The sequence below is a fragment of the Dreissena polymorpha genome, chromosome 3 (genome assembly GCF_020536995.1).
Source record: "Dreissena polymorpha isolate Duluth1 chromosome 3, UMN_Dpol_1.0, whole genome shotgun sequence".
Classification (NCBI taxonomy): Eukaryota; Metazoa; Mollusca; class Bivalvia; order Myida; family Dreissenidae; genus Dreissena; species Dreissena polymorpha.
Window position 1 is genome coordinate 57,721,953 of NC_068357.1, and position 16,819 is coordinate 57,738,771.

Here is a 16,819-nt window from a genome sequence, read left to right on the forward strand (position 1 = left end):
AAGATGCTCCGTTTCTACGAGGAAATTCTGTTGTGTGTTCCAATATTATGTGTCAACACAAAGTTTCTGTACGATACATCATACACCTTAGTCTTGAAGAAGGATGAAATGACATAAATCTTTCGATCTCTCTGTTTTATTATTGCAGTATATGTAACCGACAGCAAACAAGAATTGAAGACGTGACCTGGATTTGCTAATTAATAAATGGTCGATGGTATCAAATAACTGTTTTACCCAAACCAAAACGCAAAAGATGAGAAAAATAACAGAAATACGTCGGTTTCGATATTTACGCAGAAGAAAACTAAGCTGCACCAGCAGAAGAGACACCTTATTAAACCTTGCTGTCAATTATAAGTGACGATAAACCATTAGCCAAACAATGAGACACAAAATGTATGTATTAGAAAAGACATAACAGTGCAAAATAAACACACGCAAACGGTCAATGCAATGTAATTTGGGTGTAAACCGGCTTCATAGAGCTCAAAACCTCACATCTGGCCCATAATTATTCACAACACATTAAAGACAGCGCGCTCGACAATTCGTCCGCTTCGATAGTACAATATACGATTTCTGTCAGTTATCCGAGATCAGGCCACACATAGATATAGGATCTGGCACGAGTTGTCATATCATACAATATTTTATTAAACGAGTTCAAAAATTGTGTTAGTAAGCGAGCCTAACGAATTTCCTGGACGAGTTTAATAAAATATGGTATGATATGACAATGAGTGTCAGATCTTTTTAATCACATGCTTTTAAATAAGCAAATTTAATAAATATTTACGCAAACATAATGATAAATCCCGAATGTTGTTTAGATTTCGTGACGTCATTTGACGATGCAACGTCATTTCCGCAAAATAGTAAAATGCGATTGGTCAATAAACGAAAACTAAGCCCATGAAAACGCTTAAAATGTTGTATTACACATGTGTAATATAAACAAATATGTAATGGTTGAATTACATGGGAAATAGGGTATAACATGTGATAAATATTTGATGTTAAATATCTTTAGTAGTTATATTGCTTATGCTAACTTTTATATCAACGTTTTTTTTAAATTAAATCAAGAAATACGACCATGCTAATAAACTAGACTTTAAATTGTTTACCAATTAATGTAGTTGAATTTAGTTTTAAAGCAGGGTATTCGTGTAAGCTTCTTGCATCCAAAATTACAACGCAATACTTCCATCTGAAAAAAATAGCGAGCGAGGCCCTTTTCCTATTTGAGACACAATTTTGTGTAACTATAATCTTGAACCCACTGACCCCAAAAGTAATCCCTCACTAGAAAAAGTTACAATCTCCCTAAGCACATACTTTCTACACCATATCTCCACCCTTGCTAACTTAAATGAGCGCAAACGTTGAGTATCTATATGTAAAAACAGTGACCTTGATCTTAACCGAACTGAACCCAAATGCAATCACATGTCAGCTAAAGAAGGTGTTGTTACACACAAACATTTCGGTGACCTCACATGATGACTAGAACATCTGTGTGATGTTGCAAATCAATACTGTTCGTAGAAATAGTGAAATGGAAATGTTGCACAATTGCCTTGATTAGAGCATATCTCTGACAACAGCAACGACGCGGACTTTTGGACCAATAGTATAGCTCGTGCAAAAGTCAATCAAACGAATCTCGTAGTATCAATATTTAAAATAAAAAAGAAACAAACGAGAAAACATTTTCGTCGTTAAAGATTTACACCTGTATAAAAACACAGAGAAATAGGTTTATTACACTTTATTCAACCGAATAACAAAATTAACTAGAACACAGTCAATCATTCACATTTTAATACATAACGACTTAAATTGTAAATAAAATCACGCTTTTGTGCATATATGCATGGGGACAATCGACAAGCGTGTTACCAAAAACGAATAATTTTGTTTTTCTGTACAAGCATTTATATCCGTCTGTTAAATGCTGTGTCAATGTTCAACTTCGGTTTTAATGTACTTGTACATGTAATGTCCATGTAAAAAGTTAAATGGAAGGTTTATCAAAAACATGTAAAAGTTAATAACTTTTATAAATTTTTTTAAATTTCGAATTCTCGTCTAATTTGACTATTTCAATAATAGTTTATACCAGCGGTCATAAAGATACGAGGACATTTTTAATGCGGCACCGGCGGAACTAGGCTTCGCTTGAGGGACCACGTCGCCGCTTGGATCAGTCGGGGGATTGACGTCGGAATGTGGTACTCTGGGTGTGTTTGGGTTCAGTCCAGTGCGATTCGTTTCTTCAAGTATCTCAATATTGCAATGTTCCCCTTCAAAATAAATTTACTTACGAAAATCGTCTTAAAGTTTGAGGTATGATTATAAATGTACTTGCTTAAAGTGGAACATGTTTTGAACTTGTAAACATATGAAGATATAATACATATACATAAATATAAAGAAATTTACTTTTAATTGTATCAACGTGTAATTTTTCGTCATTCAAAACGTTTACGTCTTTAAACAAACTTTATAAAACAAACTTGTCCACATATTCATTGCACATTCGTTACAAGTGCAGATAGAGTATCTTGTATTATCACATTTGGCTACAACAATATGACATGTTCTGGACATGTTTATTGGCATCTTAAATGCGGTGATGATATTGTTACATATAACTTACAATCCGTCTTGTAAATTGTCATGTACTGAAACAAATGGAGACATACCGTACAGTTCATTGACCCGCTGACGGGAGATGTTGTGTGGCGGACCTGAAACAACAAACAAGAGAGTCATGATGGCCCTGTATCGCTACACTGCTGAAAAAAGGCTGAAACAAATATTCTCTGCATGTGCAAATACTTAAATATAGGCCCTATTTAAGCACATGTACACTTTTGTGACCCCCTGGGCTTGGTCAAATTTAACCCCAGGGGCATAATTTGAGCAAACTTTGTAGAGGACTACTATATCTCCCTACATGTACATACAAAATATGGTAGCCCTAGGTCCTAGAGTTAAGGACAAGAATATTTTAAAAATTTTCACAAAATAAGCAAGATATGAGCGCATATAATGTTCAATTTTGTGACCCGCGGGTCAGGGTCAAATTTGACCCAAAGGGCATTATTTGAACAAACTTGGTAGAGGACTATAAGATGTTACTGCATACCAAATTTGGTAGCCATAGTCTGAATGGTATTCGACAAGAAGATTTTTTAAGATTTCACTAAATAGGCGCTTTATAAGCGTTTATTCAAGTTTGTGACCCCCTAGGGCAGGGTCAAAGTTGACCCCAGAGGCATTATTTGAACAAATTTGGTAGAGGTTTATTAGATGTCACTACATACCAAATTTGGTAGCCCTAGGCCCAATGGTTATTGACAAAAAGATTTTTAAAGTTTTCACAAAATAGGCCCCATATAAGCGTATGTTCAGTTTTGTGACCCCCCCCCCCGGGCAGGGTCAACTTTGACCCAAGGAGCATAATTTAAACAAACTTGGTAGAGAACTATTAGAAGTCACTACATACCTAATTTGGTAGCCCTATGCCTTATGGTTAAGGACAAAAAGATTTTTAAAGTTTTCACAAAATAGGCACTAAATAAGCATATAATCGATTTTGTTGCCCCCAGGGCAGGGCCAAATTTGACTCCTGGGGCATAATTTGAACAAACTAAGTGGAGGACTATGCAATGTCACTACATACCAATTTGTGTAGCCCCCTAGGCCTAATGGTTATTGACAAGATTGTTTCTAAAGTTTTCACAAAATAGGCATTATATGAGCATATGTTCAATTTTGTGACCCCCGGGGCAGGGTCAAATTTGACCCCAGGGGCATAATTTGAACAAACTTGGTAGAGAACTATAAGATATCACTACATACCAAATTTGGTAGCCCTAGGCCCAATGTTTATGGACAGGAGATTTTTGAAGTTTTCACAAAATAGACTCCATATAAGCGTATGTTCAATTTTGTGACCCCCAGGGCAGGGTCAAATTTGACCCCAGAGGCATAATTTGAACAAACTTGGTAGAGCACTATAAGATGTCACTACACACCAAATTTGGTAGCCCTAGACCAAATGGTTATGGACTAGTAGATTTTTGAAGTTTTCACAAAATAGGCCTTATATAAGCATATGTTCAATTTTGTGATCCCCCGGGGAAGGGTCAAATTTGACCCTAGGCGCATAATTTGAACAAACTTGGTAGAGAACTATAAGATATCACTACATACCGAATTTGGTAGCCCTATGCCATACGGTTATGGACAAGAGAATTTTGAAAATTTTTCCACAAGAGGCCTTATAGCATATGTTCAATTTTGTGACCCTCGGGGCAGGGTCAAACTTGACCCCAGGGGCATAATTTGAACAAACTTGGTAGAGGACTATAAGATGTCACTACATACCAAATTGTGTAGCCCTAGGCCCAATGTTTATGGACAAGAATTTTTTTTAAGTTTTCAAAAAATAAGACCTTTATAAGCATATATTCAATTTTGTGACCCCCGGGCAGTTTCAAATTTGACCCCAGTAGCATAATTTGAACAAACTAAGAAGAGAACTATTACATGTCACTACATACCAAATTTGGTAGCCATATGCCATACAGTTATGGACGAGTAGAGTTTTTAAAGTTTTCACAAAATAGGCCTTATATAAGCATATGTTCAATTTTGTGACCCTCGGGGCAGGGTCAAACTTGACCCAAGGGGCATAATTTGAACAAACTTGGTAGAGAACTATAAGATGTCACAACATACCAAATTTGGTAGCTCTAGGCCCAATGGTAATGGACAAAAAGATTTTTAAAGTTTTCACAAAATAGACCCAAAATAAGCATATGTTCAATTTTGTGACCCCCCGGGCAGGGTCAAATTTGACCCTAGGGGCATAATTTGAACAAATTTGGTAGAGGACTATAAGATGTCTCTACATACCAAATTTATTAGCCCTAGGCCCAATGGTTATTGACGAAAATTTTTGAAAGTTTTTTTTTTACAATAGGCCTTATATAAGCATATGTTCAATTTTGTGACCCCCGGGTCTGGGTCAAATTTGACCTCAGGGGCATAATTTGAAGAAATTTGGTAGAGGACTATAAGATGTCTCTACATACCAAATTTGATAGCCCTAGTCCCAATGGTCTGGACGAGAAAATTTTGAAAGTTTTCACAAAATAGGCCTTATATAAGCATATGTTCATTTTTGTGACCCCCGGGGCAGGGTCGAATCTGACCCCAGGGGCATAATTTGAAAAATTTGGTAGAGGACTATTAGATGTCTCGTCATACAAAATTTGATAGCCATAGGCCCAATGGTTATGGACGAGAACATTTTGAAAGTTTTCACAAAATAGGTCTTATTAAGCAAATTTTCATTTTTTGTGACCCCCGGGGCAGGGTAAAATTTGACCACAGGGGCATAATTTGAACAAATTTGAAAGAGGTTCACCCCAGGAACATTCCTGAGAAATTTGATCAGAATTGGACAAGTAGTTTAGGAGAAGAAGATGTTTAAGGAAAAGTTAACGCACGCACGGACGCACGCACGACGGACACAGGACCATGACATAAGCCCCTTTGGCCTCTGGCCAGTGGAGCTAAAAACACATTTAGTACAAACACTCTTCACTATTCAGCAGAATATAAACGAACATTCAATTACACTACATACAAGTGTTTAGCAAACTTTTTGCAGTACTTAATGAACATGAAGTATATATCCTATCTTGTTAACCAATACTGTCGCGTTTGTTTTATCCGGCTTTACCATAAACATAGCACCATCAATGACATAATACATGGGGTAATAGCCCATGTTATCTATGTCTGTATTATGCAAAAACACTTGATACCTTGCCAGACTGTGGGATCAAAGTCCATCCTACCCATGTAGGCATCATGAGAAGGACACTAGATACATGGCCAGATGGGGTAATAGCCCATGTTGCCCATGTATGTGTCATGCAAAGGATTGTGGAATCATATTTCATCCTACCCATGTAGGTATCATGAAAAATACCTTAGGCACATCGCCAGACAGTGTGGAAATATCCCATGTTACCAATGTATGTGTCATGAAAAAGACAAGAGATACCTTGCCAGACTTGTTGGTCTTTGTCAACATTACTCATGAGAATAATACTAGATAACTGTTGCAAGTCTGTGGGATACACTACATACCTGGCCAGACGGTGGGGTCATAGTCCAATGTCTTTAGGTAGTACTCTCCGCCTTTCTTCAGAAGTGACAACAGCAGATTGCGATATCTATATGGAAATGTCTAGCATATATGTTAAATCTACGAAATAGGTTTTAAGCTTAACAAATTTATTTTATTAAACATGTAATCAGATAAAATAATATTGTACTAATTCGCAATAAATGAACTTTATTTCCTTGATAATATGTAAAATATAGTATGTAATGCATCCCATTACATGAGTTCACATATAATATTGAAATGCTGTTGTAAACTGTCAAAACTGCACAATGGTTATGTCAATTTCGAAATAATGGCACAGTTACTGTGTTAGTATTCCAATCGTTTGCACAAAGGATATGTAAACTTACCAATTTTTGCATACTAGATGTATTTTTTTTCCCAATAAATGCAAAATGGCTGTAAGAACTTCCCTCCAAATAATTTCACAATTGCTGTGTAAAATGTCCAGTAAGTACACTATCGCTATGTTAACGTCAATAATTCCATAAAAGTTTCAAACTTTCCGATTATTGCAAAATGGCTATGTACACTTTCTAATTATTCTACAATATCTTTATAATCGTTCCAATAATTGCACAATGGCCATGTAAAATGTTCAAAAAGTGCACAATGACTAAGTAATCTTTCCGAAATATTGCAAAAAAGCTATGTAAACTTTTCAAAAAATGCACAATAGCTATGTAAAAATTGCAGAAATTGCAGAATGGCTAAGGAATGTTTTGTCAATAATAGCTATATAAATTTTTCCTATAATTGCACAACGCTTATACAATCTTTCCAATAATTGCAGAATGGCTATATTAAGTTTCAAATAATTACACAATAGCTATGTTTAGATTCAAATAATTGCACGATAGCTATGTTAAGATTCAAACTAGAGCTTAGTCACAGACATGACGAATACTCCCACATGCCGCATTGACACATAATATTTTGCATGTCGTCTTCACAAAAAACAGCGGACACTATGCTAAATTTTTAAAACGCACTAAGTGACCCCTTGAACTAGTTTTTGACCCAGAAAAGCCCATGTTCTAACTTGGCCTTAAGATCATCTCCATAAAACCTCTGACCAAGTTTGGTGAAGATCGGATGTAAACTACTTGAATTAGAGAGCGGACACCATGCTGAAAGTTAAAAAACGCACTAAGTGACCCCGTGACCTAGTTTTAGGCCCGGAATGGCCCATGTTCAAACTTGTCCTAGAGATCATTTAGATAAAACTTGTGACCAAGTTTAGTGAGGATTGGATGAAAACTACTTGAATTAGAGAGCGGACAACATGGTGGGGTTTAAAACGCACAAAGATACCCCGTGACCTAGTTTTTGACCCGGCATGACCCATATTCAAACTTGACCTAGACATCATCTAGATACAACTGCTGACCACGTTTAGTGAAGATTGGATGAAAACTATTTGAATTAGAGAGCGGACAACATTGTGATGTTTCAAACGCACTAAGTGACCCCGTGACCTTGTTCTTGACCCAGCATGACCCATATTCAAACTAGCCCTAGACATTATCAAGATACAACTCCTGACCAATTTTGGTGAAGATTGGATAAAAACAACTTGAATTAGAGAGCGGACGACATGGTGAGGTTTAAAACACACTAAGTGGCCCCGTGACCTAGTTTTTGACCCGGCATGGCCCATGTTCGAACTTGACTTACACATCATCTAGTTACAACTTCTGACCAAGTGTGGTGAAGATCGGATTTAAACTACTTGAAATAGAGAGCGGACACCATGCTCAATGTGTAAAGCGTACTAAGTGACCCTGTGACATAGTTTTTGATCTTACATGGCCCATGTTCGAACTAGGCCTTCAGATCATCTAGATAAAACTTCTGACCAAGTTTGGTGAAGATCGGATGAAAACTACTTGAATTAAAGAGAGGACACCATGCTGAATGTTTAAAAATGCACTTAGTGACCCCGTGACCTAGTTTTTGACCCGGCAAGGCTCATGTTCGAACTTGGCCTTAAGATCATCTAGATACAACTTCTGACCAAGTTCGGTGAAGATCGGATGAAAACTACTTGAATTAGAGAGCCGACAACATGCTGAATGTTTAAAACGCACTAAGTGACCCCGTGACCTAGTTTTTGAACCGGCAAGGCCCATGTTTGAACTTGGTCTAGACATCATGTAGATACAACTTCTGACCAAGTTTGGTGAAGATCGGATGAAAACTACTTGAATAAGAGAGCGGACAACATGCTGAATGTTTAAAAAGCACTAAGTGACCCCGTGACCTAGTTTATGACCCGGCAAAGCCCAGGTTCGAACTTGGCGTAGACATCACGTAGATACAACTTCTGACCAAGTTTGGTAAAGATCGGATGATAACTACTTGAATTAGAGAGCAGACCCTTAATACGGACCAACAGACAGACAGATCGACCGACCGACCGACCGACCGACCCACAAGTTCACTCCTATATTACCCCCTAAACTTCGTTTGTGGGGGTATAATAAATGCACTTTAGCTAAGTTAAGTTTCCAAAAAGTGCACAATAGCTAAGTTTCCAATAATTACACAGTAGCTATGTTACGTTTTCAATAATTACAAAAAGGTATGTTAAGTTCCCAATAATTGCACAATAGCTATGTTAAGTTTCCAATAATTACATAAAAGCAATGTTAGGTTTCCAACATGTGCACAATAGCAATTTTAAGTTTCCGATTATTACAGAATAGCTACGTTAACAAAGGCTCACCTCTCCTGATCTACCACGTTGATGGCAACAAGTGACCTGGAATCCCAGACCCGGTCAAACTCACTCAGTTGATCCCTAAAAATATATAATTTACTTATGTATAAATATAGTTTTTAAGTATTTCTGCCATATCAAATGCGATATCAAACCTCAAACTAGCTTGCATAATGATTCTTTGTCGATATTAAGTCGTATAAGATTCAGCAACGAACAGAAAATTTATAATCTGGGATAATTATCGTTTAAATGTTCAAGTGTGATGTTGAACAATTGTCATACACTGAAACGAAGTTTAAATGGAACGATTCATTGCGTAACCAATTTAGATCGGGTATTATTAGCAACTTACCTATGTTTAACACAATTGTAGAGGATTTAGATTGTACAAGCTGTGACTCTATAAATAGTGCGTTAAATAAATTCACTGATGTTATACGTAATGTTGCTGATCCTTTATTTTGCAAAGATCATGTAATAACCAATACATCAAAATTTGAACAGTGTAGCGCTGTAAGGCATGCTGATTGGTTCGATGTGGAATGTAAAATTGCACACGGTCACTATGTTTCCCTGTTAAAACAATTTAACTGTAATAAGTCGGAAGACAATAGACTTCAATTGTTGCAATGTAAAAAGGAGTACAAACAAATTATCAATAGAAAGAAAAAATGCTATTTGAGAAATAAGGCCAATGAGATAGAACGTTTAAAAAATCGTAGACCAAAAGAATTTTGGAAATACTTTAAATCAAATAATCAAACTAAAAATCACAATATCCCTTTGGAAGACTTTCAACATTTTTTCTCTGATATTAGTAATGGTTTGTTTGATTGTGTTAATGATGAGGCTGAACATTTTTGTAGTACTCATAATTTCAAGTTGCCAAATTCACGTTTCCCCGAACTAGATCAGCCATTTACCGTTGATGAGATTACATTGTCTGTAAAACGATTGAAACGCAACAAAGCATATGGAAGTGACTATATTTTAAACGAATATTTGATTGAATGTATTGATATTTTAGCGTTGCATATATGTGATTTGTTTAATGCTGTGTTGAACTCTGGTCATTTCCCCGAGAAATGGACGGAAGGTATTATAATACCTCTACATAAAAAAGGTGATAAATCTGATGTGAACAATTATAGAGGGATTACTCTTCTAAGTTGTTTATCTAAGCTATTTACCTCAGTTGTTAACAATAGATTAGAAACTTTTTGTAGTAACTTTAATATAATTTCGGACGCCCAATTCGGATTCAGAAAAGGGCGCTCAACAATTGACGCTATATACATTCTCATGTCCCTGGTTCAAAAATATATAAATGAAAATAAAAGACTTTATGTAATATACGTTGACATGATGAAATGTTTTGATTCTGTTTACCGTAATGCATTATGGCTGAAAATATACAAGGCCGGCATAGACGGTAAATTGCTTAGAATAATAAAAAGTATGTATGAAAATGTTAAATCATGTGTTAAGCATTGTTCATCATACTCAGACTATTTTAACTACGCTGTAGGATTACGGCAAGGTGAAGTTATGTCCCCTTTGTTGTTTTCCTTATTTGTAGAAGACTTAGAATTGTTTTTACAGAATGACGTCTCTTCCGGCCTAAGTATTGATGACATTGTATTGATTTTGTTACTTTTCGCAGATGATATGGCTATAATTGGTAAATCGCCCGCGGAAGTGCAGAAACACTTGGATCTTGTTTCAAATTATTGTAAATGCTGGGGATTAAAGGTTAATACCGATAAAACTAAAATAATGGTGTTTCGCAAACGGGGTAGATTATTGCCATCTGAAACATGGACATTTGAAGGTCAGCAAATAGAAGTAGTAAATGATTTTAATTATTTGGGAACTGTTTTTAATTACACTGGAAATTTTAATTTAAATCAAGAATATTTATGTGGAAAAGCACTTAAAGCTATGAATATATTATTTAACAAATGTAAAGAGTTTGACTTAAAACCAAAAACACAATTCTAGCTATTCGATGCCTTTGTTGGATCTATACTGAATTACGCATGTGAGATATGGGGTAAAGCAAAATCCATGGAATTGGAAAGGATACACTTAAAGTTTTGTAAAAGATTGTTAAACGTTAAGCAAACTGTATGTAATGCTGTAGTGTATGGCGAGTTAGGAAGATACCCACTATTTATCCATAGATATGTTAAAATGGTTAAATATTGGTTTAAACTTATTGAAACTGATAACATAATTTTAAAATCGATTTATATACAAGCATTAAATGATTGTCAAAATGGTCGTTCTAATTGGGTATCTAATGTTAAACTATTGTTTGACACTTACGGTTATTCATACGTGTTTAATAATCCAAGCTCCGTCGATGTTAAAATAGTTATACCACAGTTTAAAACTGTTGTCATTGATACTTATAAACAAGAGTGGTTTCGATCCATTGAAGATAGCTCTGTTTTAGATATGTACCGTGTGTTTAAGTCAACATTTGTATACGAAAATTATTTAGATTTATTACCTAAATCACTAAGACACTATGTCGCAAAGCTTCGATCTTCCAGCCTACCACTGAGAATTCAAACTGGAAGATATGCTGGTCAAAATATACCACGAAATGAACGTTTTTGCCTTTGTTGTAACGAATTAGATATTGAAGATGAGTACCATTTTGTCTGTAAATGTCCATTATACGTTGATATTAGAAAAAACTATTTAAAGAAATGTTATTACAATAGGCCTTCTGTTTACAAATTCCACCAGTTGCTGAATACAACGAATAAATTTGAACTTATTAAGTTAGCCAAATTTGTAAAAGAAGCTCTGATTTTAAGAAATAATATTACTAATGCTGTTAATTAATTTATATAGCAATCCTCCATATATTACCTTGCCTTTTCGTAACCGTATACGATGCTGATTATGTTATTGTTACTACTATGTTTATCTCTGTAACTTTTCCTAAGCGTATACGATGCTCCTTATGTTTATATTATTACTATGTTTATCTCTGTGACATAATTGTATGTGAAATATCTAGTGTTTAGACGATGTACACTGTGCAAGTCTGAATAAATATTTGTCTTGTCTTGTCTTGTCTTGATGTTACCTATCATTATTGCGCTGGTCTGCCAACTGAACCGATCGATATCTTAGATATTCCGATTTTATTTTATTCATCCAAAGTAAAAACTGGGCTAAGCGTTAAGTGCCGTGCAGGCTGAAAAATCTTATGTGATGCTTAGATGGAGTTACTTATGCACACACATAAACAGTAAAGCATATAAGGCGCTTTCTTAAACCTATGTTTTCCGCGAAATGTTTGACATGTGCGTAATGTTGTTCTTACTTGGTCAAATCAAACAGATCTCCTACGTAAACTTGCAGCCGACCATCCGTGCTCTGGAAATAAAATGTTCTGTGAAGCGTTGAACTTCATAAGTTTTTTACAATACAAATTAACGATATTTTACAAAGACTACGCACAACGCTCCGTCGTTTACAATTATAATTAACAAAGAAAACATAATAAAGCCCGATCATTAAGGCAGCATTGTCAAGGATAGTTCTCATTCCAATGCCATATGATGTGCAGGTCATGTTAAAAATCACACACAGCGGTAGCCGGTTAAAGAAGACATCCTTCAGAGGCGGTGGCGTTGGATACCATTCGGAAGCCTGAAATCAATACGACAAGGCAATCTCTAACATGGAACCCCAAAGGGATGAGGAAAAGAAGCGGGCTAGAAACACATGGATGAAGAGGCCGAGCGAATGGGTAACTCCTGGGGAGATCTGGAGAAACTCGCCAGGACTTCCTAAAGGAATCTGGTCGGCGGCCTATATCATAGACGGGACTACAGGTGAAGATGAGACGAATGTTAGAAATTAAATAATATTATATAATGATCATGTTAAAAAGTATAAAGGTAGAAAAAACTCAAGCTTTTGTCGTTCTCATATCCGAATAAAACCATAGGAAAAAAACCATCGTCGATAAATTCCGCTAAATTGAAAACTCAACATTGTGGTACAATGGCAGACAAGCAACTAGCAATATGACCTAATCTGTAAAGCGTCTCCACTCCCTCAACGCGCTACACGTTTAGTTCAAGCTTGTTTTCTGAAAAGGCTATGCTAACCCGCCTCATCCCCTCCCCCTTCCCCATGGTGCGACCCAAATTGTACATACCGTGTACAGCGGCCCACTCCTTCCACGTGCTACACGTTCAGTTCAAGCTTGTTTTCCGAAAAGGCTATGCTAACCCGCCTCATCCCCTCCCCCTTCCCCATGGTGCGACCCAAATTGTACATACCGTGTACAGCGGCCCACTCCTTCCACGTGCTGCACGCGAGCTTCCAGCTTGTTCTCTGAAAAGGCTATGCTAACCCGCCTCATCCCTTCCCCCTTCCCCATGGTGCGACCCAAATTGTACATACCGTGTACAGCGGCCCACTCCTTCCACGTGCTTCACGTTCAGTTCAAGCTTGTTTTCTGAAAAGGCTATGCTAACCCGCCTCATCCTCCCTTCCCCATGGTGCGACCCAAATTGTACATACCGTGTACAGTGGCCCACTCCTTCCACGTGCTACACGTTCAGTTCAAGCTTGTTTTCCGAAAAGGCTATGCTAACCCGCCTCAGCCCTTCCCCCTTCCCCATGGTGCGACCCAAATTGTACATACCGTGTACAGCGGCCCCACTCCTTCCACGTGCTGCACGCGAGCTTCAAGCTTGTTCTCCGAAAAGGCTATGCTAACCCGCCGCATCCCCTCCCCCTTCCCCATGGTGCGACCCAAAATGTACATACCGTGTACAGCGGCCCACTCCTTCCACGTGCTACACGTTCAGTTCAAGCTTGTTTTCTGAAAAGGCTATGCTAACCCGCCTCATCCCCTCCCCCTTCCCCATGGTGCGACCCAAATTGTACATACCGTGTACAGCGGCCCACTCCTTCCACGTGCTACACGTTCAGTTCAAGCTTGTTTTCTGAAAAGGCTATGCTAACCCGCCTCATCTCCTCCCCCTTCCCCATGGTGCGACCCAAATTGTACATACCGTGTACAGCGGCCCACTCCTTCCACGTGCTGCACGCGAGCTTCAAGCTTGTTCTCCGAAAAGGCAATGCTAACCCGCCTCATCCCTTCCCCCTTCCCCATGGTGCGACCCAAATTGTACATACCGTGTACAGCGGCCCCACGCCTTCCACGTGCTGCACGCGAGCTTCAAGCTTGTTCTCCGAGAAAAGTTCCTGGACAGCCTGCTCTGATAGCTCCACGCCAACTACACTATGACCCTGATTGTACATCCTGCGACAGAGACGGACGCACGTATTAAGAGGTCGATATGTTGTTATTCAAACGAAGAATCGTAAAATCATACAAGTGATCTACTATGCTGACTTCATGTTTGTATAACGAATAAAAAATCTCGTCTCTGCGATCCTTTGAAATAACTATCTGTGAATGTAAAAGAACAGATTTACATGAATAGATAATACGAATTTACGTACACAATCTTATTTAACTTTGCTGCGTCTGTTTTTGGTTCGGTGTAGGAAAATGCGCATATTGACTTCCTTGACAAATGTGAGCGTGGCCTACCATATCATATAATGTATTACTTGAATTATGTGAGCATGTCCTTCTATATCATATACTAAATTATTTGAATAAGGTGCGCGTGTCTTACCATATCATACAATGATTTACTTTAATAATGTCGGCGTGTCTTACTTACTGAATATCTTGAATTATGTGGACAATCCTAACCTATAATATCTTAAATTCCTTGAATTATGAGGCGTTTCTTAATATATCATACCATGTATTGCTTGAATTATATGGACGTGTTCTACCATATCATATCCTGAATTACTTAAAATGTGTGGGCGTGTACTACCATATCATATCCTGAATTACTTGAATTGTATCGACGTGTACTACCATATCATATCGTGAGTTACTGAATTTGTGTGGACGTGTACAACCTTATTATATCGTGAAAAACTTGAATTGTGTGGACGTGTTCTACCATATCGTATCGTGAATAACTTGAATTGTGTGGACGTGTTCTACCATATCATATCGTGAATTACTTGAATTGTGTGGACGTATACAACCATATCATATCGTGAATTACTTAAATTGTGCGGACGTGTACTACCATATCATATCGTGAATTACTTGAATTATGTGGACGTGTATTAACATGTCATATCGTGAATAACTTGAATTGTGTGGACGTGTACAACCAAATCATATCGTGAATTACTTAAATTGTGCGGACGTGTAGTACCATATCATATCGTGAATAACTTGAATTGTGTGGACCTGTACTACCATATCATATCCTGAATCACTTGCATTATGTGAACGTGTACTACCATATCATATCGTGAATTACTTGAATTGTGTGGACGTGTACAGTCATATCATATCGTGAATTACTTGAATTGTGTGGACGTGTATCATCATACCATATCGTGCATAACTTGAATAATTTGGACGTGTACTACCATATCATATCGTGAATTACATGAATTATGTGAACGTGTACTACCATATCATATCGTGAAGTACTTAAATTGTATGGACGTGTACTACCATATCATATCGTGAATTACTTGATTTGTGTGGACGTGTACTACCATACTATATCGTGAATTACTTGAATTGTGTGGACGTGTACTATATCATATCGTGAATTTCTTGAATTGTGTGGACGTGTACAACCATATCATATCGTGAATTACTTGAATTGTGTGGACGTGTACTACCATATCATATCGTTAATTACTTGAAGTGTGTGGACGTGTACTACCATATCATATCGTGAGTAACTTGAATTATGTGGAGGTGTATAACCATATCATATCGTGAATTACTTGAATTGTGTGGACGTGTACTACCATATATCCTGAATCACTTGCATTATGTGGGTGTGTACTACCATATCATATCCGGAGTTTTCCCGCACAGAGGCACAAACACCGACTTTGCCCCACCTGGGAAAAGTGCCTCTCCCTGGGAGTCGAACAGAGAATCGTAGCGGCTCTGGTGGAACGCTATGTCTCCAACCTCCCATCTGCGGGAAAAAAATGATTTGTTTTTAAAATTACACAATGTATGCAGTTAAGCCCGTATCTAATTGCGCAAGCACGTAAACTACGCTTCAATCGTGATACATTGACTATTTTTATTAAAATGATTTGTGCAATAAATCGTATTCTGATCAAGAATGTCTACGCGTTAGCTTGGAGAAAGCGCAGTATATTCAAATCAAAACCGCGAGCTAATACTGATTTGGATGATAATCAAAAACTGGTATTTTAACGACGATTCTTGCCGTATACATACGTATTTACGTCTAAAAAAGGTGCGACTTGCAATCGTGACATAAAAACAAGAGCACCGCATAACGGGTGCCACGCTCGGCTACGGGTGCAGTTTTGCATAAATAAAAGCTTGTCAGATTTTTTTTTAGAGGTCACAGTGACCTTGAACTTTGACCTAGTGACCCCAAAATGGATGTGGCGTGTAGAACTCATCAAGGTGCATCTACATATGAAGTTTCAAAGTTGTAGGTGGAAGCACTTTGATTTTAGAGCCAATGTTAAGGTTATAGCACGACGCGACGGCGCACGTCAGACGTCGCACGGCGGACGACACGACAAGCTGGCTATGAAAATATACTGGGTTTTCTCCGAAAACGCCGAGCTAATAACCTACACGGACCCACTCGGTATACATACCTCTTGACCCACTCGGAGTTGTGAAGCACACCCGCATCAAGGTCGGTCTCGACCTCTTTGGCAGACATGGTATCCTAGCGTTGTAGGACACACTATCTATGCGGAAGATTGTTTGCGGATACGGAACTGAA

The 16,819-nt window shown here is 37.7% G+C and overlaps 1 protein-coding gene across 6 annotated transcripts in view; it reads right to left on the bottom strand.

The window, feature by feature from the left end:
- Nucleotides 1–1,759: 1,759 nt before the first annotated feature.
- The window catches only part of LOC127874304 (probable thiopurine S-methyltransferase), a 40,268-nt gene continuing 25,208 nt past the window's right edge, over nucleotides 1,760–16,819 (bottom strand). For 5 of the 6 annotated variants that reach the window (XM_052418548.1, XM_052418549.1, XM_052418550.1 and 2 more), the window contains 8 exons: nucleotides 16,689–16,814; nucleotides 15,887–16,021; nucleotides 14,118–14,244; nucleotides 12,286–12,338; nucleotides 8,946–9,020; nucleotides 6,178–6,263; nucleotides 2,712–2,756; nucleotides 1,760–2,309 (listed from right to left, as the gene is read on the bottom strand). In XM_052418548.1, the coding sequence (XP_052274508.1) occupies nucleotides 2,104–2,309; nucleotides 2,712–2,756; nucleotides 6,178–6,263; nucleotides 8,946–9,020; nucleotides 12,286–12,338; nucleotides 14,118–14,244; nucleotides 15,887–16,021; nucleotides 16,689–16,756 (795 nt within the window). In that variant the 5' untranslated portion in view covers nucleotides 16,757–16,814 and the 3' untranslated portion in view covers nucleotides 1,760–2,103. Of the gene's footprint in view, nucleotides 2,310–2,711; nucleotides 2,757–6,177; nucleotides 6,264–8,945; nucleotides 9,021–12,285; nucleotides 12,339–14,117; nucleotides 14,245–15,886; nucleotides 16,022–16,688; nucleotides 16,815–16,819 lie in introns of those variants that run through there. The other variant, XR_008046796.1, reaches the window with a different exon arrangement.